The following is a 26,674-nucleotide window of genomic DNA, read 5'->3' as shown; positions in this document are numbered from 1 at the left end:
GCTAGACCCCTGCTTCAACACCGGCCGGTGCTGATCCAGTCAGACAACATCACGGCGGTCGCTCATGTAAACGACAGGGCGGCACAAGAAGCAGGATGGCGATGGCAGAAGCCACAAGGATTCTCCGATGGGCGGAAAATCTTGTGTTAGCACTGTCAGCAGGGTTCATTCCCGGAGTGGACAACTGAGAAGCAGACTTTCTCAGAAGACACAACCTCCACCCGGGAGAGTGGGGACTTCATCCAGAAGTCTTCCAAATGATTGTACACTGTTGGGAAAGGCCACAGGTGGACATTATGGCATCCCGCCTAAACTAAAAGTTACAAAGATCTCAGAGGACCCATGGCCTCTGCCGCTCAGACAGGACCTGCTGCAGCAGGGGGCCTGTCTGTTCCAAGACGTACCGCGGCTGCGTTGGACGGCATGGCGGTTGAACGCCGGATCCTGAAGGAAAAGTGAATTACGGAGGAAGTTATCCCTACGCTATTTAAAGCTAGGAAAGAAGTGAACGCTAACCATTATCACCGCATATGGCGGAAATATGTTGCGTACTGTGAGGCCCCAAAGGAGAAATTTCAGCTAGGTCGATTTCTGCACTTCCTACAGTCAGAGGTGACTATGGGCCTACAATTGGGTTCCATTAAGGTCCAGATTTCGGCTCTATCGATTTTCTTCCAAAATGGAACTGGCTTCACTGCCTGAAGTTCTGACTTTTGTTAAGGGAGGGCTGCATAGTCAGCCCCCGTTTGTGCCTCCAGTGGCACCGTGGGATCTCAACGTGGTGTTGGATTTCCTGAAGTCGCATTGGGTTGAGCCACTTAAATCCGTGGAGCTATAATACCTCACGTGGAAAGTGGTCATTCTGTGGGCCTTGGCGTCGGCCAGGCGTGTATCAGAATTGACAAAAGCCCTTATCTGTATTTTATATGGGAAAGGCGAAATTGAGGACTCGTTCCCAATTCCTTCCTAAGGTGGTATCAGTTTTTCATGTGAACCAACCTATTGTGGTGCCTGCGGCTACTTGGGACTTGGAGGATTCCAAGTTACTGGACGTAGTCAGGGCCCTGAAAAGTATATGTTTCCAGGACAGCTGGAGTCAGGAAGACTGACTCGCTATTTATCCTGTATGCACCCAACAAGCTGGGTGCTCCTGCTTCTAAGCAGACGATTGCTCGCTGGATCTGTAGCACGATTCAACTTGCACATTCTGCGGCTGGACTGCCGCACCCTAAATCTGTAAAAGTCCATTCCACGAGGAAAGTGGGCTCTTCTTGGGCGGCTGCCCGAGGGGTCTCGGCTTTACAACTTTGCCGAGCTGCTACTTGGTCAGGGGCAAACACGTTTGCAAAATTCTACAAATTTGATACCCTGGCTGAAAAGGACCTTGAGTTCTCTCATTCGGTGCTGCAGAGTCATCCGCACTCTCCCGCCCGTTTGGGAGCTTTGGTATAATCCCCATGGTCCTTACGGAGTCCCCAGCATCCACTAGGACGTCAGAGAAAATAAGATTTTACTCACCGGTAAATCTATTTCTCGTAGTCCGTAGTGGATGCTGGGCACCCGTCCCAAGTGCGGACTGTCTGCAATACTTGTATATAGTTATTGTTAACTACAAGGGTTATTGTTGAGCCATCTTTTGAGAGGCTCTGTTGTGTTCATACTGTTAACTGGGTATATTATCACGAGTTATACGGTGTGATTGGTGTGGCTGGTATGAGTCTTACCCGGGATTTAAAATCCTTCCTTATTGTGTCAGCTCTTCCGGGCACAGTATCCTTACTGAAGTCTGGAGGAGGGTCATAGTGGGAGGAGCCAGTGCACACCAGGTAGTCCTAAATCTTTCTTAGCTGTGCCCAGTCTCCTGCGGAGCCGCTATTCCCCATGGTCCTTACGGAGTCCCCAGCATTCACTACGGACTACGAGAAATGGATTTACCGGTGAGTAAAATCTTATTATAAATATATAAATAAATATATATATATATATATATATATATATATATATATATATGATATGTGTGTATTACATTATGATTTATAATGAATGCTGTAGTAAAAGTATTCTTTCTCATGTGCTGGTCGCATGATAAAGCTCTAGGTCGGCCGTGACGAGCAGATCCTCACAAGGAGTCCGAATGTTTATTCTTTTCCCGCTGAAGATAGAATACTGTGAAAGTCAACTCCTGGTCGACACGGGGCCCTGTCACAAAGGATCGTACACAGGAAGCCTAGTGATATTTTATTTCTATGCTTTGGAGTTATTTGCATTACATGCACATGGGGGAGTGTTTATATTCGGAAAAGCATCCAATAGTATTACCCTAAAGAGAGTGGGGAGGTTTCTTATGTTGAGTCTTCTCTATAACATGGCAGGAAATGCTGAGGCTGACTTCGAGAGATACTGGAGTTTTTCCCTGGGACGGTGTACCGCTGTTTGGGGATGCCTCAGTTAAGTCGATCTTGGCGGATACCACTGGTAAGTCTCCCTTCGTGAGTTCGATTCCCTCACAACGGTTGTTGACGCATTCTGTTGTGGGATGCAGTTATTTTAACCGGTTCGATACCGTTCTCTTTTCCCTTTCTGTGCAGATAGTGGAAGGTGAAAAGGTAAGAGTTCTGCAGCCTTGTTAGGTTCGCAGAAGCGGATGTCGTTTTCTGTTTCTACCACATTCACCGCATGTCGCTGGGTTTACCTGGCTGGAGCCCACACCGGTTGGAACTCGTCTAATACTCTTCAGTCGGTCCGGGAATGGACTTGGGCCTGTGAGTTAACAATAGAATCCATAGGGGGACATACTGGAGTTTACAGATGATTCCCCTCACTGATTTTTCAAATAGATTTTACCGATTCCCCTCTGGAAGGGGAGGTAGTACGCGACGCCATACCAGAGTTGAGTCTGGTTCAGGGCATTGTCCTGCTGTCCCTGTTAAAAAAAAAATAAAAAAAAATACAGGATGGAATCTCTCAGGCCAGGGAGCTCCAGCACGTAGAGGTAGAAAAGGGTTTAAATGCGTTTTTCTCCGCATTCAGCTTACCTGGGTTGATATCCAAGATTGTCCATTTCACTGGTGTGATGGCAGTAGGATGGTATTCTTTCAATAGTAAGAGCCATTGTTATTCTGTACTGAGACACTCTCCTGATTAAGGCGAGGTCAAGAAACAAGTGGTTGTTGTTTTTCTCTGACTGTTCTCCAACACAGAGAATGGATGTTGTTCCCAACGACGCAGATGTCGGAGGTGGGTGTCAGAGTAGATACTGAACGGTTGAGGTTCTGTCTTTTCCTATGGAACGAGGTCTGAGGATCCGGAGTCGGATCAGATTTGCAGTGACAATCCATGGATATGTTCCGTTGATGAAGATGGGTGCGGCCTAAGAGGCCTTTTCGGTGAGCAGGTCAAATGCCAGAGTGGTTTTCACGGGACCAGTTGAAATTGTGGTCCGGGTCTCACCTGCACATGTACCGGAATATAATCCCAATGGCCAGGATATCGCTCCTGAGGTGTCTGCTCAGTTCTCACCTCCGAGAGGGACGAAGGTTCGGGACCCAGGATTAGATCCTAGTGTCCATGCATGCAGATCTCCGAGGCTGGGGAGCAGTTCTTGCAAGGGAAGTATTTCCAGAGGAAAAGGTCAAGCTGGGAAGCTTGTCTGCAGTAAGTTTTCTTGAATTAAGAGCTATTTTCAACGAACATATTCTTCGTGATCTGCCGGCTTGATTCTGTCAGACGACTTGACAGCAGTGGTGTAAGTGAGCCGCTAGGGTGGAACAAGGAGCAAAGCCGCAAGGGCAGAAGCCGCAAAAGTTTTCCGCTGGGTGGAAAGACTGGTAAACGCTATTTTAGCAGTCTTCGTTCCGTATGTGAACGACGGAGAAATAGATTTCCTCTGCAGACGCGATCTCCATCCGGAAGAATTACAGTCGTCGTCGAGAAGTTTTCACAGAAGTGACAAGTTTTTGGGGAGTGGCTCAATTGGACATGTTGGCGTCTCGCCTCAATGAGAGACCTTAGGGATATGGTTCCAGGTCAAGGGACACTCAAGCTATAGCAGTGGACGCCCTCGTGACACCTTGGGTGTTTTCAGTCGGTCTATGTGTCCCCTCCGCTTTCACTCTTTCTGAAGGTGATAAACGTAAGAAGAACAAAGGTTCAGGCGATCCTCATTGTTCCGCTCTAGCCAAGGAGGGCTTGGTATCCAGTTCTTAAAGATTTACTCATAGAAGATCCCTGGCTTCTTCCTCTACATGATGAACGGTTACAGCAAGATCAGGGTGTGTATCAAGACTTACTGCGGCTGTGTTTGACGGCGTGGCGGTTGAACGCCATATCATAGCCCGAAAGGGTATTCCCAGTGAAGTCATTTTCACACTTCTTCAGGCTAGAAAAGAAGTAACGGCAAAGCCTTGCCACCGTATTTGGCGTATATATGTGTCTTGGTGTGAATCCAAGAAGGTTCCTACGGGAGACTTTCAGCTGGGTCGTTCTTCTCCGTTTTTTGCAGGCAGGTGTGGATGCAGGCCTAAAGTTAGGCGCCATTTCAGTGCAGTGTTGGCCTTGTAAATTTTCTTTCAAAGAGAAAAGAAAAAAAAAGGATTGGCCACCTTTCCGTAAGTTGATTTTTGCGTGAAAGGAGTAATGCACATCCATCCTCCATTTGTGCCCCATTGGCACCGTGGGACCTTGACGTGGTCTTGCGTTTTTCTCGTGTCACACTGCTTGGAACCTTTATGAAAGGTTGTGTTAGAATTTCTCTCTTGGAAAGTGGTCATGCTATTGGCCTTGGCGTCCGCATGGCGGGTATCGGAAGTAGCGGCTTTGTCGCACATGAGCCCCTATTTGATCTTCCATGTGGATAGAGCGGAATTGAGAATTTGGATAATAGTTCTGCCAAAAGTGGCTTCGGTGTTTTGCAGAAACAGCCTATATTGATGCCTGTGGTTACTTAAGCATTGGCTGATTCAAAGTCTCTCGATGTAGTCAGGGCCTTGAATATTTATGTCTCCAAATTGGCTCAGATTGGGGAAACAGAGCCTCTGTTTGTCCGGTATGCTCCCAGCATGATTGGGGCGCCTGCGTCTATGCAGTTGTTAAACGCTGGATCTGTGATAAGATTCGGCGTGCTAGTTCTACGGCTGGATTGCCATTGCCAAAGTCCGTGGAGGCCCATTCTACTAGGAAGATGGGCTCTTCTTGGGCGGATGCCCAAGGAGTCTCGGCGGTTCCACTTTGCCGAGCGGATACTTGATCGGGTTCAAACACTTTTGGTAAGCTCTACAAGTTTGAAACCCTGGCTGCTGGGGACCTCATGTTTTGCTCAATCTGTGCTGCAGAGTCGTCCGCACTCTCCCACCCGGTCTGGAGCTTTGGTATAAACCCCATGGTCCTTACGGAAGTCCCCAGCATCCTCTAGGACATATGAGAAAATAGGATTTTAATACCTACCGGTAAATCCTTTTCTCTTAGTCCGTAGAGGATGCTGGGCGCCCGTCCCAGTGCGTACTGTATCTGCAGTTATTGGTTATGGTTACACTCTTGTGGTGTTTCTTTTCTGTCAGGCTGTTGCTGACGTTGTGCATGACATGGCAAGCGGTGTCTTATTATTGGTGGTGTTGACACACTGGTTGTGTTACATATTCTCTCAGCATGTGGCTGTGTATTGTTCATGCCGTTGGCTGGTATTCTATTGAATGCCACGTTCTGCGATATGTTCGTGGTGTGAGCTGGTTTGACACTCACCGTGTTTAAACAATAAATTCTTTCCTCGAAATGTCCGTCTCCCTGGGCACAGTTTTCTAACTGAGGTCTGAGGGAGGGGCATAGAGGGAGGAACCAGTTCACACCCATTCAAAGTCTTATAGTGTGCCCATGTCTCCTGCGGATCCCGTCTATACCCCATGGTCCTTACGGAAGTCCCCAGCATCCTCTACGGACTAAGAGAAAAGGATTTGCCGGTAGGTATTAAAATCCTATTATAATCTGTGGATTTTATTTGCCACTACGTTGTGTATCTTGTACTTCACCTTTTTGTGTTATCCAGTGCTTTGAAAGGCAACTGGAAAGCCAAGCCTCTATAGATACTGTATATTTACACAATGTAATGAGGCAATACAAAGTGCTGGATATTGAAATGAAACTGCTTTGATGAGGTGAGGGAGTGCAGTCTTCGGAGACACTTAGGGGTATATGTAATTGCGGTCGAATTCCCGAAATTGTCGAAAAACTGGACTTTTTCGCCCCCCAAAAAAAAAAATCGACAATGCAATTCAGTACTTTCCGTCAAAAAAACGGACTTTCAAAATTCGACTTTTTGAAATTCGACATTTGTCAAATTCGACTTTTCTGCAATGGTACAAATGCGGCAATTCGACAAAAGTATATTCAATTGAAGTTTGGAAATTCGACAACAGTGCTTTTAGACAGTAAATTCGTCATTTTCAATCCGCCACACTTTGGTGGGTGAATCTAATAAAAAAAATTTAAAACATGTTTTTTTTGCTGTTTTTTTTATTGGTAATAGCATATCTATTTATATTAGAAGGGATTCGGTACTTGGTTTGTCTTTTTGGGAAGCACAAGTATTATTTATATATTTTTAAAAATATATATATATATTTTTTTAGATGGAATGGTAAAATCCCGGAAAAAAATGGCGTGGGGTCCCCCCTCCAAAGCATAACCAGCCTCGGGCTCTTCGAGCCGGTCCTGGTTCTAAAAATCCGGGGGGAAAATGGACAGGGGATCCCCAGTATTTTTAAAACCAGCACCGGGCTCTGGTGCTGGTGCAAAAAATACGGGGGACAAAGAGTAGGGGTCCCCCGTATTTTTTACACCAGCATCGGGCTCCACTAGCTGGACAGATAATGCCACAGCCGGGGGTCACTTTTATACAGCGCCCTGCGGCCGTGGCATTAAATATCCAACTATCACCCCTGGCCGGGGTACCCTGGGGGAGTGGGGACCCCTTCAATCAAGGGGTCCCCCCCAGCCACCCAAGGGCCAGGGGTGAAGCCCGAGGCTGTCCCCCCCCATCCAAGGGCTGCGGATGGGGGGCTGATAGCCTTGAGAAAATGACAAGAATATTGTTTTTTCCTGTAGTACTACAAGTCCCAGCAAGCCTCCCCCGCAAGCTGGTACTTGGAGAACCACAAGTACCAGCATGCGGGAGAAAAACGGGCCCGCTGGTACCTGTAGTACTACTGGAAAAAAAATACCCAAATAAAAACAGGAGACACACCTTGAGAGTAAAACTTTATTGCACACCTGCCGACACACACATACTTACCTATGTTGACACGAAGCAGTCGGTCCTCTTCTCCAAGTAGAATCCACGGGTACCTGAAAATAAAAGATAATTATACTCACCTCAATCCAGTGTCCAGATATAAATCCTCGTACTTGGCAAAACAAATAAACGAACACCCGTACCAGCGGGCTGAAAGGGGTCCCATGTTTACACATGGAACCCCTTTCCCCGAATGCAGAGACCCCCCCCCCCCCCCCCCCCCCCGTGACTGCTGTCACAGAATGGTCTCTTAAGCCAATCAGCGAGCGCAACGTCCTGGCACTCTGCTGATTGGCTGCACGTCTGAGCTGTCAGACAGCGCATCGCAAAGCCTCTCCATTATACTCAATGGTGGGAACTTTGCGTCAGCGGTGAGGTCACCCGCGGTCAGCGGCTGACCGCGGGTAACCCCACCGCTGATGGCAAAGTACCCACCATTGAAAGTAATGGAGAGGCTTTGCGATGCGCTGTCTGAGGTCACACGCGCATACAGCCAATCAGGTGAGTGCAACGAAGTGACAGGAGTCACGTGGGGTCCCGGCATTCGGGGAAAACATGGGACCCACATGTGAAAACATGGGACCCCTTTCAGTCCGCTGGTACGGGTGTTCGTTTATTTGTTTTGCCGAGTACGAGGATTTATATCTGGACACTGGATTGAGGTGAGTATAATTTTGTTCACAGGTACCCCGGATCGTCGGATCAGGAGACGTGGCAGTCGGCGGGTCAACATAGGTAAGTATGTGTGTGTCGGCAGGTGTGCAATAAAGTTTTACTCTCAAGGTGTGTGTCTCCTGTTTTTATTTGGGTATTTTTTTCCAGTAGTAGTACAGGTACCAGCGGGCCTGTTTTTCTCCCGCATGCTGGTACTTGTGGTTCTCCAAGTACCAGCTTGCGGGGGAGGCTTGCTGGGACTTGTAGTACTACAGGAAAAAACAATATTCTTGTCATTTTCTCAAGGCTATCAGCCCCCCATCCGCAGCCCTTGGATGGGGGGGACAGCCTCGGGCTTCACCCCTGGCCCTTGGGTGGCTGGGGGGGACGACCCCTTGATTGAAGGGGTCCCCACTCCCCCAGGGTCCCCCGGCCAGGGGTGATAGTTGGATATTTAATGCCACGGCCGCAGGGCGCTGTATAAAAGTGACCCCCGGCTGTGGCATTATCTGTCCAGCTAGTGGAGCCCGATGCTGGTGTAAAAAATACGGGGGACCCCTACTCTTTTTGTCCCCTGTATTTTTTGCACCAGCACCAGGCGCAGAGCCCGGTGCTGGTTTTAAAAATACGAGGGACTCCCCTGTCCATTTTCCCCCCCGGATTTTTAGAACCAGGACCAGCTCGAAGAGCTCGAGGCTGGTTATGCTTTGGAGGGGGGGACCCCACGCCATTTTTTTCCGTGTTTTTTCCCGTTTTTACCCGTTTTAAAAAAATCGGAACAAAATCCGTCAAATCGGACGTTTTTCGTCAGCGTGACTGTCGGATCCGTTTTTTATTGCATATGGTCAATTTCGTCACCCACTTGCCGAAATTAGACTGTCGAATTGTTTCGAATTGAAAAACGGCCGAAAAATTGCAGCGATTCGCCGCTAATTGCATATACCCCATAATTTGTAGCAGTGGGAGATTTGTTACTGTACATTTGGAGGCATTGTACTCTGCATCCAAACTGTCTTAAACCATGCATTTGAGAATTTTGTGTTTATATTTTTCCTTTTTATTAATTTTTATTATTTCCCCTTTTTCTGTGTATATATACGTATTTTCGTCAATCCCAATTATACTGTTTGGCAGAAGTATTTTTCTGCCAGTATTGCCTCAGAGAAGCATAAAACAATGTAATGGAATACTATATTTGCTGCTTGTTTATATAACTTATCAATTTTTACCAAGTTAAATCTATGAGATTGTGCACTCTTTCGAAGTTACTGTAGTATCTTTTTCTTTTGCTGCCCAGCTTATTTGAGAAGGAGACTTCATTCATGTAGTTTGTGCAATAACGTATCTCTTTGGTTCGTGTTTTTATTCCTGCAGATATGATTTTTAGATATCCAGAAGAAGATTACGAGTCATTCCCACTTCCCGAGTCTGTGCCTCTCTTCTGTCTTCCAATGGGAGCAAACATTGAGTGCTGGGCCCCTCAAATCAAGTACCCGCTTCCTGTCTTTTCCACATTTGTCCTCACTGGCTCCAATGCTGACAAGGTATATGTAACCTGTGTTCTATACTGTTGCAAACTTGCACTAAAAATAAAGTTTTGCAACTTTTAAAAAACATTTCCCCCTTTTTTTTTTTTTAAGTTGACATACAGGAAAAACAATTTAGGTAAATTTTGTAGTAAAATCTATTCTGCAAATTAGCTTACTAGGGCCAAAATTGTATTTTTGTGAGCCGGGTTCACCGAGAGATCAGATTTCTCCCATGTTTGTTGAACAGTGAGCACAGAATTTATATTAATACTCAAACATTACTACCAACAGTATGCAGGGGTTTCCTGGTACCCGAGATAAGAGAATGAGTCTAAGAATCTTCTGTATTCACCGATGTAAAAGAAAACTCATATAAAATATATTAAAGGGGTGGAGACAGGTTCATTCAGCCTTATACTATGTGTGCTTCTGCATTTTGGGATACCCCACTGATGATCTGGACTTTTCTCCTGTGCACTTCCCACAATGAAATTAGAGAAGTAATATGTGTGTGTGTGTAACATAATTGTAAGGGTTGCCTGTGTATATTTTAACAGATGGTCATCTTATTTGCAACCTTTCGGTATAAGGTTAAGTAGCAACGGATTGGCACTACTGTAAAATTAGTTCTTCTGAGCAACAGACATCCACGTGAGCAAAGCTGTGTACAAATGCTAGTTTATATATATAAAGAATCATATTGATAGTGCATCTAATTGATTTGTGAGATTGTTTTTAGAATCAGATACTATAAAATGTAATTGTCATGTTAAAAAAAAATAAAAAATTTCTACAATGTACAAAAAAATAAATAAAAAAGATAGAGTCCAAAACACATTAAAAGAAACTAACAGGAATAGGGAAACAATATTGTCCTAAAAGGTTGTGATAAATGGTGCTTACCGTTCTGGTTAGTGAATAACCAAATCTTCATCAGTTTCCAGTGCAATTTGGAAGCCTATGTCTAAAGAAACTTGAATTTCAACAAAATATTTAAAACAAATTATTTAAAAACAAATTAAAAGTATACGCTTCTGTACAATCTCAAATTCGGTCACATGTTGGATTACCTTGACCCAGTGCCAGTGATCATACTCCTAAAAAAATAAATCAATTTGACTATACTTTCAATATAGCTATTAATATATACCAGTGCAGAGAGAATTTTTTTATACCTTGGAGGATAACTATCAAGGAGCTTTAGGAGTGGTTTTAAAATGTAGGGAAAGGGGTAAATTGCAATTGCCGTTGAGGTTAAACGCCAGCTGTGACAGCCCAATTCGCATATTTTGCCTGGCTGATTCGCATCCCTTTCTCTCAAAAATGCTTGCAACCCTATGGGGTTCTCAAATATATGATTTGCTCAATTGTACTATGTTTCTCTGACGTCCTAAGTGGATGCTGGGGACTCCGTCAGGACCATGGGGAATAGCGGCTCCGCAGGAGACAGGGCACAAAATTTAAAAGTTTGACCACTAGGTGGTGTGCACTGGCTCCTCCCCCTATGACCCTCCTCCAAGCCTCAGTTAGGTTTTTGTGCCCGTCCGAGCAGGGTGCAATCTAGGTGGCTCTCCTAAAGAGCTGCTTAGAAAAAGTTTTGTTAGGTTTTTTATTTTCAGTGAGTCCTGCTGGCAACAGGCTCACTGCAACGAGCGACTTAGGGGAGAAGAAGTGAACTCACCTGCGTGCAGGATGGATTGGCTTCTTAGGCTACTGGACACTAGCTCCAGAGGGACGATCACAGGTACAGCCTGGATGGGTCACCGGAGCCGCGCCGCCGACCCCCTTGCAGATGCCGAGAAGAGGTCCAGAAACCGGCGGCTGAAGACTTCTCAGTCTTCATGAGGTAGCGCACAGCACTGCAGCTGTGCGCCATTGCTCTCGGCACACTTCACACCAACGGTCACTGAGGGTGCAGGGCGCTGGGGGGGGGGCGCCCTGGGCAGCCATGAAAAGTACCTATTCTGGCTAAAATACATCACATATAGCCCCTGGGGCTATATGGATGTATTTAACCCCTGCCAGGTTTTCAGAAAAACCGGGAGAAGAAGCCCGCCGAAAAGGGGGCGGGGCCTATTCTCCTCAGCACACAGCGCCATTTTCCTACACAGCTCCGCTGCTAGGAAGGCTCCCAGGCTCTCCCCTGCACTGCACTACAGAAACAGGGTAAAAACAGAGAGGGGGGGCACTTATTTGGCGATATTAATAATATTTAAGCTGCTATAAGGGGAACACACTTATTTAAGGTTGTCCCTATATATTTATAGCGCTTGGGTGTGTGCTGGCAAACTCTCCCTCTGTCTCCCCAAAGGGCTAGTGGGGTCCTGTCTTCTATCAGAGCATTCCCTGTGTGTCTGCTGTGTGTCGGTACGCGTGTGTCGACATGTATGAGGACGATGTTGGCGTGGAGGCGGAGCAATTGCCTGTAATGGTGATGTCACCCCCTAGGGCGTCGACACCGGAATGGATGGCTTTGTTTATGGAATTACGTGATAGTGTCAGCACGCTGCAAAAGTCGGTTGACGACATGAGACGGCCGGCAAACCAGTTAGTACCTGTCCAGGCGTCTCAAACACCGTCAGGGGCTGTAAAACGCCCTTTACCTCAGTCGGTCGACACAGACACCGAATCCAGTGTCGACGGTGAAGAAACAAACGTATTTTCCAGTAGGGCCACACGTTATATGATCACGGCAATGAAGGAGGCTTTGCATATCTCTGATACTGCAAGTACCACAAAAAGGGGTATTATGTGGGGTGTGAAAAAACTACCTGTAGTTTTTCCTGAATCAGAGGAGTTGAATGAAGTGTGTGATGAAGCGTGGGTTACCCCCGATAGAAAACTGCTAATTTCAAAGAAGTTATTGGCATTATACCCTTTCCCGCCAGAGGTTAGGGCGCGCTGGGAAACACCCCCTAGGGTAGATAAGGTGCTCACACGCTTATCAAAACAAGTGGCGTTACAGTCTCCAGAGACGGCCGCCCTCAAGGATCCAGCTGATAGGAGGCTGGAGAATACACTAAAAAGTATATACACACATACGGGTGTTATACTGCGACCAGCAATCGCCTCAGCCTGGATGTGCAGTGCTGGGGTGGCTTGGTCGGAGTCACTGACTGAAAATATTGATACCCTGGATAGGGACAGTATTTTATTGACTTTAGAGCATTTAAAGGATGCATTTCTTTATATGCGAGATGCACAGAGAGATATTTGCACTCTGGCATCAAGAGTAAGTGCGATGTCCATATCTGCCAGAAGAAGTTTATGGACGCGACAGTGGTCAGGTGATGCGGATTCCAAACGGCATATGGAAGTATTGCCGTATAAGGGGGAGGAATTATTTGGGGTCGGTCTATCGGATTTGGTGGCCACGGCAACAGCCGGGAAATCCACCTTTTTACCTCAGGTCACCTCCCAGCAGAAAAAGACAGTCTTTTCAGCCGCAGTCCTTTCGTTCTTATAAGAACAAGCGGGCAAAAGGACATTCATATTTGCCCCGAGGCAAAGGAAAGGGTAAGAGACTGCAGCAAGCAGCTCCTTCCCAGGACCAGAAGCCCTCCCCGGCTTCTGCAAAGGCCTCAGCATGACGCTGGGACCTTACAAGCGGACTCAGGGGCGGTGGGGGGTCGCCTCAAGAATTTCAGCGCACAGTGGGCTCACTCGAAGGTGGACCCCTGGATCCTGCAGGTAGTATCTCAGGGTTACAGGTTGGAATTCGAGAAGTCTCCCCCTCGCCGGTTCCTAAAGTCTGCTTTGCCAACGTCTCCCTCCGACAGGGCGACGGTATTGGAAGCCATTCACAAGCTGTATTCTCAGCAGGTGATAGTCAAGGTACCCCTTTTACAACAGGGAAAGGGGTATTACTCCACGCTATTTGTGGTACCGAAGCCGGACGGCTCGGTAAGACCTATTCTAAATCTAAAATCTCTGAACCTGTACATACAAAAATTCAAGTTCAAGATGGAGTCACTCAGAGCAGTGATAGCGAATCTGGAAGAAGGGGATTTTATGGTGTCCTTGGACATCAAGGATGCTTACCTTCATGTTCCAATTTGCCCTTCACACCAAGGGTACCTCAGGTTCGTGGTACAAAACTATCATTATCAGTTTCAGACGCTGCCGTTTGGATTGTCCACGGCACCCCGGGTCTTTACCAAGGTAATGGCCGAAATGATGATCCTTCTTCGAAGAAAAGGCGTATTAATTATCCCTTACTTGGACGATCTCCTGATAAGGGCAAGGTCCAGAGAACAGCTGGAGGTCGGAGTAGCACTAACCCAAGTAGTGCTCCAACAGCACGGGTGGATTCTGAATTTTCCAAAATCCCAACTGATCCCGACGACACGTCTGCTGTTCCTAGGGATGATTCTGGACACTGTTCAGAAAAAGGTATTTCTTCCGGAGGAGAAAGCCAGGGAGTTATCCGAACTCGTCAGGAACCTCCTAAAACCAGGGAAAGTGTCTGTGCATCAATGCACAAGAGTCCTGGGAAAAATGGTGGCTTCTTACGAAGCGATTCCATTCGGCAGATTCCATGCACGAATTTTTCAGTGGGATCTACTGGACAAATGGTCCGGATCGCATCTGCAGATGCATCAGCGGATAAATTTGTCGACAAGGACAAGGGTGTCTCTGCTATGGTGGTTGCAGAGTGCTCATCTGTTAGAGGGCCGCAGATTCGGCATACAGAACTGGGTCCTAGTGACCACGGATGCCAGCCTGAGAGGCTGGGGAGCGGTCACACAGGGAAGAAACTTCCAGGGCTTGTGGTCAAGCCTGGAAACGTCTCTTCACATAAATATACTGGAACTAAGAGCAATTTACAATGCTCTAAGCCTGGCAAAACCTCTGCTTCAGGGTCAGCCGGTGTTGATCCAGTCGGACAACATCACGGCAGTCGCCCACGTGAACAGACAGGGCGGCACAAGAAGCAGGAGGGCAATGGCAGAAGCTGCAAGGATTCTTCGCTGGGCAGAAAATCATGTGATAGCACTGTCAGCAGTGTTCATCCCGGGAGTGGACAACTGGGAAGCAGACTTCCTCAGCAGACACGATCTTCACCCGGGAGAGTGAGGACTTCATCCAGAAGTCTTCCACATGATTGTGGTCCATTGGGAAAGACCAATGGTGGACATGATGGCGTCCCGCCTCAACAAAAAACTGGACAGGTATTGCGCCAGGTCAAGAGACCCTCAGGCAATAGCTGTGGACGCTCTGGTAACACCATGGGTGTACCAGTCAGTGTATGTGTTCCCTCCTCTGCCTCTCATACCCAAGGTACTGAGAATTATACGGCAAAGGGGAGTAAGAACGATACTCGTGGCTCCGGACTGGCCAAGAAGGACTTGGTACCCGGAACTTCAGGAGATGCTCACGGAAGATCCGTGGCCTCTACCTCTAAGAAGGGACCTGCTTCAGCAGGGACCGTGTCTATTCCAAGACTTACCGTGGCTGCGTTTGACGGCATGGCGGTTGAACGCCGGATCCTAAGGGAAAAAGGCATTCCGGAAGAGGTCATCCCTACCCTGGTCAAAGCCAGGAAGGAGGTGACTGCACAACAGTATCACCGCATTTGGAGAAAATATGTTGCGTGGTGTGAGGCCAGGAGGGCCCCGACGGAGGAATTTCAACTGGGTCGATTCCTACATTTCCTGCAAACAGGATTGTCTATGGGCCTCAAATTGGGGTCCATTAAGGTTCAAATTTCGGCCCTCTCGATTTTCTTCCAGAAAGAATTGGCTTCAGTTCCTGAAGTCCAGACTTTTGTAAAAGGAGTACTACATATACAGCCCCCGATTGTGCCTCCAGTGGCACCGTGGGATCTCAATGTAGTTTTGAATTTTCTCAAATCCCATTGGTTTGAGCCACTCAAATCGGTGGATTTGAAATATCTTACATGGAAAGTAACCATGCTACTGGCCCTGGCTTCGGCCAGGAGAGTGTCAGAATTGGCGGCTTTATCGTACAAAAGCCCATATCTGATTTTCCATTCGGACAGGGCAGAACTGCGGACGCGTCCTCAGTTTCTCCCTAAGGTGGTATCAGCGTTTCACCTGAACCAGCCTATTGTGGTGCCTGCGGCTACTAGCGATTTGGAGGACTCCAAGTTGCTGGACGTTGTCAGAGCATTAAAAATATATATTTCAAGGACGGCTGGAGTCAGGAAGTCTGACTCGCTGTTTATACTGTATGCACCCAACAAGCTGGGTGCTCCTGCGTCTAAGCAGACGATTGCTCGTTGGATTTGTAGCACAATTCAACTTGCACATTCTGTGGCAGGCCTGCCACAGCCTAAATCTGTCAATGCCCACTCCACAAGGAAGGTGGGCTCATCTTGGGTGGCTGCCCAAGGGGTCTTGGCATTACAACTCTGCCGAGCAGCTACGTGGTCAGGGGAGAACACGTTTGTAAAATTCTACAAATTTGATACCCTGGCTAAGGAGGACCTGGAGTTCTCTCATTCGGTGCTGCAGAGTCATCCGCACTCTCCCGCCCGTTTGGGAGCTTTGGTATAATCCCCATGGTCCTGACGGAGTCCCCAGCATCCACTTAGGACGTCAGAGAAAATAAGAATTTACTCACCGGTAATTCTATTTCTCGTAGTCCGTAGTGGATGCTGGGCGCCCATCCCAAGTGCGGATTGTCTGCAATACTTGTACATAGTATTTGTTACAAAAATCGGGTTATTATTGTTGTGAGCCTTCGTTTAAGAGGCTCTTTTCGGTTATCATAAGTTGTACAGTGTGATTGGTGTGGCTGGTATGAGTCTTACCCGGGATTCAATATCCTTCCTTATTGTGTACGCTCGTCCGGGCACAGTATCCTAACTGAGGCTTGGAGGAGGGTCATAGGGGGAGGAGCCAGTGCACACCACCTAGTGGTCAAACTTTTAAATTTTGTGCCCTGTCTCCTGCGGAGCCGCTATTCCCCATGGTCCTGACGGAGTCCCCAGCATCCACTACGGACTACGAGAAATAGAATTACCGGTGAGTAAATTCTTATTATTTACTGATTGCATATATGATAACCATGCAAATACGGTCTCTTAACAGTAACAATATGATTTCATATCGCAGCTGAATCAAATGATGAAGCCTTGAATTTAAAATAGCTGATAGCAGAACTGTCTATATAACAAGCAGGGTTTGGCCAGTTAAATTTAAAGATCAAGCTTTCCCCTTGTCTAACTGACTTGCTCTCTTACACTAGGTATATGGTGCTGCTATCCAATTCTATGAACCATATCCCAGAGAAATGCTGTCAGAGAAGCAGATGATACAGCTAGGGCTCATTACAGCCGTAGAGAAAAAAGTGATGACCTCCAAAATTATCAACACCAACAAGTGCATATGCCTGCTCTCCCACTGGCCTTTTTTTGAAACCTTCCGTAAATTCTTGATGTTCATCTACAAGCTCTCAGTCTCCGGTCCACACACACTTCCCATTGAAAAGTATGTACATAATTTTTTATAATTGATAGTGCATAGTCTGCATTCTGTTAGTATACAGTGTTAGGTTACGCAACTTTGTGACTGTCAGTAGCCAAATTGCTTATCATGGCATACAAGCCAAATAAAAAGTATTTGATTGTCTGTTTTTATGTACTGTGAAATGTACTTTTCAAATACTAAGGACAGCATGACACAGTGCACGGAGAATAGGCCCAGTTCTATAGTTTCTTTTGCATATTAGAAAACTCCTGATTATAGACACATAAGGAGGGGTGAAACAAATGATTGAGGATCTAGGTAGACTAGAGGAATAGGCAAGAATGTGGCAGCTACAGTTTAATGCCAAAAAATGCAAAACCATGCACTGAGGTCTCAAAAACCCAAAGGCTAAATATAGTATCAATGGCACTAGAATGGAAACTACTGAGGAGGAAAAAGATCTAGGAGTCACCATTTCAGATGACTTAAAGACAGGTAAGCAATGTAACAAAGCAATGAGGAAGGCTAGTCAGATGCTTGGTTGCGGGATACGGTCGTTAGGTCGACACAACTTAGGTCCACAGTCATTTGGTCGACCACTAAAGGTCGACATGCATTTGGTCGACAGGGACACTAGGTCGACATGGCCATTAGGTCGACGTGTAATAGGTCAAAAGGTCGACATGAGTTTTTCAAATTTATCTTCATTTTTTTGGACTTTTTCATACTTTACGATTCACGTGGACTACAGTTGGGAACGGTAACCTGTGCCGAGCACCGCTTTAGCCGCGAGCCATGCGAGGGGACAGTGTGCACTAATTAGGGTTTCCCATCACTTTACGAAGAAGACCACACCAAAAACAGTCCAAAAACCCATGTCGACCGTTTGACCTGTCGATTTTTTTGACCTGTCGACCTTTTGACCTGTCGACCTATTGCCCCTGTCAACCTAATGCATGTTGACCTTCAGTGGTCGACCTAATGGCTGTCAACCTAAGTTGAGTCGACCCAACAACCCATACCCTTGGTTGCATAGGGAGAGGAATCAGTAGCAGGAAAAAATAAGTAATAATGCCACTGTAAAGGTCATTGGTACGGCCTCATGTAGAATACTGTGTTCAGTTCTGGAAGACATATCTTCAGAAGGATATTAATACATTAGAGATTGTACAAAAAAGATAACTAAAATGATGCAGGAAAGACTATGTATAGTTTGGTGCAGAGAAGGGAAAGGTGGAACATGATAGAGACTTTCAAATATACCAAGGGTTTTAACAAGGTATAGGGAGACATTCTTTAAAGGAAGAGGAGTACTAGAACAGCTCTGAAATTGCAGGGAGGTATGTTCAGGGGAAACTTGAGAAAAATTACTTCACAGAAAGGGTAGTGGATAAGTGGAATAGCCTCCCATCAGATGTGGTAGAGTCTAAGACAGTAGAGCAATTTAAACATGCATAGGATAGACATAAGGATATCCGGGATCCGGTCTGAAGATCGACAGTGTCTAGGTCGACAATGTTTAGGTCGACCACTATAGGTCGACAGTCACTAGGTCGACAGGGTTTCTAGGTCGACATGTGCTAGGTCGACAGGGCTAAAGGTCGACATGAGTTTTTCACATTTTTTTTGGGGGGGGGATTTTTTCATACTTAACGATCCACGTGGATTACGATTGGAACGGTTAAGTGTGCCGAGCGAAGCGGTAGCGGAGCGAAGGCACCATGCCCGAAGCATGGCGAGCGAAGCGGTGCACTAATTTGGGATCCCGGTCACTTTACGAAGAAAACGACACCAAAAAAAATAAAAAATCCTCATGTCGACCTTTAGACCTGTCGACCTAGCACATGTCGACCTAGAAACCCTGTCGACCTTCCATCCATGTCGACCTAGTGACTGTCGACCTATAGTGGTCGACCTAAACATTGTCGACCTAGATACTGTCGATAAAACGAACCACACCCAGGATATCCTTACAAAGAACTAAGAATCAAATAGGGTTGAGATTACCAAAAGGTAAAAAAAGGGGGGACTAGATGGGCCAAATGGTTATTATCTGCTGTCTATTCCTGTAGCTATATTTCTTTAGTATATCGGACGGTTCTATAGTGGTTACAATTTGTTTTTTTCCTTCTTGCTTTATTAGACATTTATCACACTTCATGCACAATATTCCCTTCCCATCTCCTCAAAGGCCAAGAATCCTTGTGCAGGTAACTAGTAATCTTATTTTCTAAATATATTATTTTCACTAACACAATTATGAGATTTTAGACTCTGCATGAATGTCTGTCAGAACAAAAATCGTAATGATTTTATTTTTTTCTGTAGCTTCTTGTCTTTGTTAATTGATGCTTCACTAACTGCATTGATGGAACACAAGCTGAGCAGCTCCTGTGAAATGTTATAGCCTCCGTATAGTGTATTTAATGCATTTTCATATTGCACATTCTGTGATTACTGTAGGCATCACCAAGACTTTCTGTAGCAAAAGGAGCTTATTAAAAAAATAAAAATAAAACTCTTCCCCCCTTCTTGCCATTCACTCCTCCTCATCTTTTATCCCAACCTATCTAATCAACTCTCTTTCCCACCTTTCCGTTTCTGTTCTCTGCTTAATTGCCGCCAAGCATGAACTTTCTCCTGTATGTTGTGACCGGCTGGTAGGTAAGTGAAGGGAAAGCTGTACTCCTTTAAAAAGACTCTAAAGATAGTTGAATTTTTCTATTTTTCAATATTCTCCAACATTATTATGATAAATATTTTTTGTATTTCATAGATAAATAGTGCTTATACCTACATGAAAGCCTACTTCTAATGTTCGTAAAGTGTTCTACTAATGGAAGGATATACCTTTCACAGTCATTGCGAAGTATAACTTTTATACACCGAACAGCCATAACATTAAAACCACTGACAGGTTAAGTTTATAACACTGATTATATCTCATGACAATTGAACCTGTCAAGGGTGCAATATATTAGGGAGCAAGTGAACACTCGGTTCTTGAAGTTTATGTTTTGGAAGCAGGAAGATAGGGCAAACATAAGGATCTGTGCAACTTTGACAATGGCCAAAATGTGATGGCTAGATGACCGGGTCAGAGTATCTCATTGATGTATGTGGGGAATGAAGGCTAGCCTATCTGGTCCAATACCACAGAAGAGCTACTGTAGCACAAATATCTGAAAAAGTTAATACTGGCTGTGATAGAAAGATGTCAGAACACACAGTGCATCATAGCTTGCTGTGTAGCTGCAGACTGGTCATAGTGCCCATGCTGACCACTGTCTACCACCAAAAGTGCATACAATGGGCATGTGAGTGTCAGAACTGGACCATGGAGCAAATGAAGAAGGTGGCCTGGTCTGATGAATCACGTTTTCTCTTACATCATGTGTATAGCTGGGAGTGTGTGCGTCGTTTACCTGGGGATGAGATTTCACCTGGATTCACTAAGAGAAGAAGGCAAGCCTTCAGATGCAGTGTGATGCTCTGGGCAATGTTCTAATGGGGAAAGGTTGTGTCCTGGTATTTATGTGGGTGTGTCTTTGGCACGTACCACCTACCTAAACATTGTTGAAGACAAAGTTCACACCTTCATGGCAGTGGTATTCCTTTATGGCTCTGGCCTCTTTCAGCAGGATAATGCACACTGTTATACTGCAAACATTGCTCAGGAATGGTTTGAGGAACATGACAAAGTGTTCTAGGTGTTGACTTGGCCAGCAAGTTCCCCAGATCTAAATCCAATGTGCTTGAAAAACAAGCTCAAGCCATGGAGGCCCCACCTTGCAATTTATAGAAATTAAAGGATCTGCTGCTAACGTGTTAGTGCCAGATACCGTAGAACACCTTCAGAGGTCTTGTGGAGTCCATATCCCGACGGGTGAGAGCTGTTTTGGCGGCACAAGGGAGACGACACAATATTAGGCAGGTGGATTTAAGGTTATCGCTGATTAGTGTATGTGATCAAGTAACCAATCAAGCCCAATTGTGTCACATGACTCATTGAAAATGTTCCATTTTCTTCTGTGTAATTTAATTGCCTCTTGATTTGCTGTTTTCTGCAATATTGTATTTTCTCTGACGTCCTAGTGGATGCTGGGAACTCCGTAAGGACCATGGGGAATAGCGGCTCCGCAGGAGACTGGGCACAAAAGTAAAGCTTTAGGACTACCTGGTGTGCACTGGCTCCTCCCCCTATGACCCTCCTCCAAGCCTCAGTTAGATTTTTGTGCCCGACCGAGAAGGGTGCATTCTAGGAGGCTCTCCTGAGTTTCTTAGTAAAAGTTTAGTTTTAGGTTTTTTATTTTCAGTGAGACCTGCTGGCAACAGGCTCACTGCATCGAGGGACTAAGGGGAGAAGAAGCGAACCTGCCTGCTTGCAGCCAGCTTGGGCTTCTTGGCTACTGGACACCATTAGCTCCAGAGGGACCGAACGCAGGCCCAGCCTCGGAGTCCGGTCCCAGAGCCGCGCCGCCGGCCCCCTTACAGAGCCAGAAGCAAGAAGAGGTCCGGAAAATCGGCGGCAGAAGACATCAGTCTTCACCAAGGTAGCGCACAGCACTGCAGCTGTGCGCCATTGCTCCTCAGGCACACTTCACACTCCGGTCACTGAGGGTGCAGGGCGCTGGGGGGGGGCGCCCTGAGCAGCAATAGAAACACCTTGGCTGGCGAAAATACATCACATATAACCCCCAGGGCTATATGGATGTATTTTAACCCCTGTCAGAATACAGCAAAAAGCGGGAGAAAAGTCAGCTGAGAAGGGGGCGGAGCCTATCTCCTCAGCACACGGGCGCCATTTTCCCTCACAGCTTCGCTGGAAGGACGTCTCCCTGACTCTCCCCTGCAGTCCTGCACTACAGAAAAGGGTAAAACAAGAGAGGGGGGCACTAATTAGGCGCAGTATAAATAAAACAGCAGCTATAAGGGGAAAAACACTTCTATAAGGTTATCCCTGTATATATATAGCGCTCTGGTGTGTGCTGGCATACTCTCCCTCTGTCTCCCCAAAGGGCTAGTGGGGTCCTGTCCTCTATCAGAGCATTCCCTGTGTGTGTGCTGTGTGTCGGTACGATTGTGTCGACATGTATGAGGAGGAAAATGGTGTGGAGGCGGAGCAATTGCCTGTAATGGAGATGTCACCCCCTAGGGAGTCGACACCTGAGTGGCTGAGCTTATGGAAGGAATTACGTGACAGTGTCAGCTCTTTACAAAAGACGGTTGATGACATGAGACAGCCGGCTACTCAGCTCGTGCCTGTCTAGGCGTCTCAAAAGCCATCAGGGGCTCTAAAACGCCCGTTACCTCAGATGGCAGATACAGACGCCGACACGGATACCGACTCCAGTGTCGACGATGAAGAGACGAATGTGACTTCCAGTAGGGCCACACGTTACATGATTGATGCTATGAAAAATGTTTTACATATTTCTGATAATACAAGTACCACTAAAAAGGGTATTATGTTTGGTGAGAAAAAACTGCCTGTAGTTTTTCCTGCATCTGAGGAATTAAATGAAGTGTGTGATGAAGCGTGGGTTTCCCCCGATAAAAAACTGATAATTCCTAAAAGGTTATTAGCATCATACCCCTTCCCGCCAGAGGATAGGGCACGTTGGGAAACACCCCCTAAGGTGGATAAAGCGCTCACACGTTTGTCAAAACAGGTGGCACTACCGTCTCCTGATAGGGCCGCCCTTAAGGAACCTGCTGACAGAAAGCAGGAGAATATCCTAAAATGTATATACACTCACACGGGTGTTATACTGCGACCAGCAATCGCCTCAGCCTGGATGTGCAGTGCTGGGGTGGCTTGGTCGGATTCCCTGACTGACAATATTGATACCCTAGATAGGGACAGTATATTACTGACTATAGAGCATTTGAAAGATGCATTTCTATATGTGCGTGATGCACAGAGGGATATTTGCCGACTGGCATCAAGAGTAAGTGCGCTGTCCATTTCTGCCAGAAGAGGGTTATGGACGAGGCAGTGGTCAGGTGATGCTGATTCCAAAAGGCATATGGAAGTATTGCCTTACAAAGGGGAGGCGTTATTTGGGGTAGGTCTATCAGACCTGGTGGCCACGGCAACTGCTGGGAAATCCACATTTTTACCCCAGGTAGCCTTTCAACATAAGAAGACGCCGTGTTATCAGGCGCAGTCCTTTCGGCCCCATAAGGGCAAGCGGGCAAAAGGCTCCTCATTTCTGCCCCGTGGCAGAGGGAGAGGAAAAAGGCTGCAGCAAACAGCCAGTTCCCAGGAACTGAAGCCCTCTCCCGTTTTCTGCCAAGTCCTCAGCATGACGCTGGGGCTTTACAAGCGGACTCAGGCACTCCCCTAAAGTCTGCTTTACCGACGTCTCCCTCCGACAGGGAGGCGGTATTGGTAGCCATTCACAAGCTGTATTCCCAGCAGGTGATAATCAAGATACCCCTCCTGCAACAGGGACAGGGGTATTATTCCACGCTGTTTGTGGTACCGAAGCCGGACGGCTCGGTGAGACCTATTTTAAATCTGAAATCCTTGAACACTTACATACACAGGTTCAAATTCAAGATGGATTCACTCAGAGCGGTGATTGCGAACTTGGAAGAAGGGGATTATATGGTGTCTTTGGACATCAAGGAGGCTTACCTCCATGTCCCAATTTACCCTTCTCACCAAGGATACCTCAGGTTTGTGGTACAGAACTGTCACTATCAGTTTCAGACGCTGCCGTTTGGTTTGTCCACGGCACCCCGGGTCTTTACCAAGGTAATGGCCGAAATGATGATACTCCTTCGAAGGAAGGGAGTTTTAGTTATCCCGTACTTGGACGATCTCCTGATAAGGGCAAGATCCAGGGAACAATTGGTAGTCGGGGTAGCACTATCTCAAGTAGTGTTGCGGCAGCACGGTTGGATTCTCAATATTCCAAAATCGCAGCTGATCCCGACGACACGTCTTCTATTCCTAGGGATGATCCTGGACACAGTCCAGAAAAAGGTGTTTCTCCCGGAGGAGAAAGCCAGGGAGTTATCCGAACTAGTCAGAAACCTCCTAAAACCAGGCCAAGTGTCAGTGCATCAATGCACAAGGGTCCTGGGAAAAATGGTGGCTTCCTACGAAGCAATCCCTTTCGGCAGATTCCACGCAAGAACTTTCCAGTGGGACCTGCTGGACAAATGGTCCGGATCACATCTTCAGATGCATCAGCGGATAACCCTGTCACCAAAGACAAGGGTGTCTCTCCTGTGGTGGTTGCAGAGTGCTCATCTTCTAGAGGGCCGCAGATTCGGCATTCAGGACTGGGTCCTGGTGACCACGGATGCCAGCCTGCGAGGCTGGGGAGCAGTCACACAGGGAAGAAATTTCCAGGGCTTGTGGTCAAGCCTGGAGACATCACTTCACATAAATATCCTGGAGCTGAGGTCCATTTACAATGCCCTAAGCCAAGCAAGACCTCTGCTTCAAGGTCAGCCGGTGCTGATCCAGTCGGACAACATCACGGCAGTCGCCCACGTGAACAGACAGGGCGGCACAAGAAGCAGGAGGGCAATGGCAGAAGCTGCAAGGATTCTTCGCTGGGCGGAAAATCATGTGATTGCACTGTCAGCAGTGTTCATTCCGGGAGTGGACAACTGGGAAGCAGACTTCCTCAGCAGGCACGACCTCCACCCGGGAGAGAGTGGGGACTTCACCCAGAAGTCTTCCACATGATTGTAAACCGTTGGAAAAAACCAAAGGTGGACATAATGGCGTCCCGCCTCAACAAAAAATTGGACAGGTATTGCGCCAGGTCAAGGGACCCTCAGGCAATAGCTGTGGACGCTCTGGTAACACCATGGGTGTACCAGTGTATGTGTTTCCCTCCTCTGCCTCTCATACCCAAGGTACTGAGAATTATAAGACGGAGAGGAGTAAGAACTATACTCGTGGCTCCGGATTGGCCAAGAAGGACTTGGTACCCGGAACTTCAAGAGATGCTCACAGAGGACCCGTGGCCTCTACCTCTAAGAAGGGACCTGCTCCAGCAAGGACCCTGTCTGTTCCAAGACTTACCGCGGCTGCGTTTGACGGCATGGCGGTTGAACGCCGGATCCTGAAGGAAAAAGGCATTCCGGAAAAAGTCATTCCTACCCTGATCAAAGCCAGGAAGGATGTGACCGCAAAGCATTATCACCGCATTTGGCGGAAATATGTTGCGTGGTGCGAGGCCAGGAAGGCCCCAACGGAGGAATTTCAACTGGGTCGATTCCTGCATTTCCTGCAAACAGGAGTGTCTATGGGCCTAAAATTAGGATCCATTAAGGTTCAGATTTCGGCCCTGTCGATTTTCTTCCAGAAAGAACTGGCTTCAGTTCCTGAAGTTCAGACGTTTGTCAAGGGGGTGCTGCATATACAGCCTCCTTTTGTGCCTCCAGTGGCACCTTGGGATCTCAATGTAGTTTTGGGGTTCCTAAAATCACATTGGTTTGAACCGCTTAAATCTGTGGATTTGAAATATCTCACATGGAAAGTGGTCATGCTGTTGGCCCTGGCTTCGGCCAGGCGCGTGTCAGAATTGGCGGCTTTATCTTATAAAAGCCCTTACCTGATTTTTCATACGGACAGGGCAGAATTGAGGACTCGTCCACAATTTCTCCCTAAGGTGGTTTCAGCGTTTCACCTGAACCAGCCTATTGTGGTACCTGCGGCTACTAGGGACTTGGAGGACTCCAAGTTGCTGGACGTTGTCAGGGCCCTGAAAATATATGTTTCCAGGACGGCTGGAGTCAGAAAATCTGACTCCCTGTTTATCCTGTATGCACCCAACAAGCTGGGTGCTCCTGCTTCTAAGCAGACGATTGCTCGTTGGATTTGTAGTACAATTCAGCTTGCACATTCTGTGGCAGGCCTGCCACAGCCAAAATCTGTAAAAGCCCATTCCACAAGGAAGGTGGGCTCATCTTGGGCGGCTGCCCGAGGGGTCTCGGCTTTACAACTTTGCCGAGCAGCTACTTGGTCAGGGGCAAACACGTTTGCTAAATTCTACAAATTTGATACCCTGGCTGAGGAGGACCTGGAGTTCTCTCATTCGGTGCTGCAGAGTCATCCGCACTCTCCCGCCCGTTTGGGAGCTTTGGTATAATCCCCATGGTCCTTACGGAGTTCCCAGCATCCACTAGGACGTCAGAGAAAATAAGAATTTACTTACCGATAATTCTATTTCTCGTAGTCCGTAGTGGATGCTGGGCGCCCATCCCAAGTGCGGATTGTCTGCAATACGTGTACATAGTTATTGTTAACTAAATCGGGTTATTGTTGTTGTGAGCCATCTTTCCAGAGGCTCCTCTGTTATCATGCTGTTAACTGGGTTCAGATCACAAGTTGTACGGTGTGATTGGTGTGGCTGGTATGAGTCTTACCCGGGATTCAAAATCCTTCCTTATTGTGTACGCTCGTCCGGGCACAGTATCCTAACTGAGGCTTGGAGGAGGGTCATAGGGGGAGGAGCCAGTGCACACCAGGTAGTCCTAAAGCTTTACTTGTGTGCCCAGTCTCCTGCGGAGCCGCTATTCCCCATGGTCCTTACGGAGTTCCCAGCATCCACTACGGACTACGAGAAATAGAATTATCGGTAAGTAAATTCTTATTTTCTGTAGTCATATGATATGATAATAAATGAATACTAACATACAAACAAACTTGTGCATTTATTGGAGTGTTATACCTAATGTTGTTAATACTGGCATACTATAGATGTAATGGTTCTTTATTTGTGCAACCAGTTTGTTACATAATACTT

At 46.8% G+C, this 26,674-nt stretch overlaps 1 protein-coding gene across 3 annotated transcripts in view; it reads left to right on the top strand.

The window, feature by feature from the left end:
- The window catches only part of DENND4C (DENN domain containing 4C), a 470,132-nt gene that overhangs the window by 226,036 nt on the left and 217,422 nt on the right, over positions 1–26,674 (top strand). For all 3 annotated transcript variants that reach the window (XM_063914174.1, XM_063914175.1, XM_063914173.1), the window contains exons 5-7: positions 9,311–9,480; positions 16,678–16,919; positions 19,042–19,108. In XM_063914174.1, the coding sequence (XP_063770244.1) occupies positions 9,311–9,480; positions 16,678–16,919; positions 19,042–19,108 (479 nt within the window). The remainder of the gene's footprint in view (positions 1–9,310; positions 9,481–16,677; positions 16,920–19,041; positions 19,109–26,674) is intronic.

The sequence above is a fragment of the Pseudophryne corroboree genome, chromosome 1, assembly GCF_028390025.1.
Source record: "Pseudophryne corroboree isolate aPseCor3 chromosome 1, aPseCor3.hap2, whole genome shotgun sequence".
In the NCBI taxonomy this organism is placed as follows: domain Eukaryota; kingdom Metazoa; phylum Chordata; class Amphibia; order Anura; family Myobatrachidae; genus Pseudophryne; species Pseudophryne corroboree.
The sequence above is the reverse complement of the archived record's forward strand: the minus strand, read 5'-3'. Positions and strand labels throughout refer to the sequence as shown.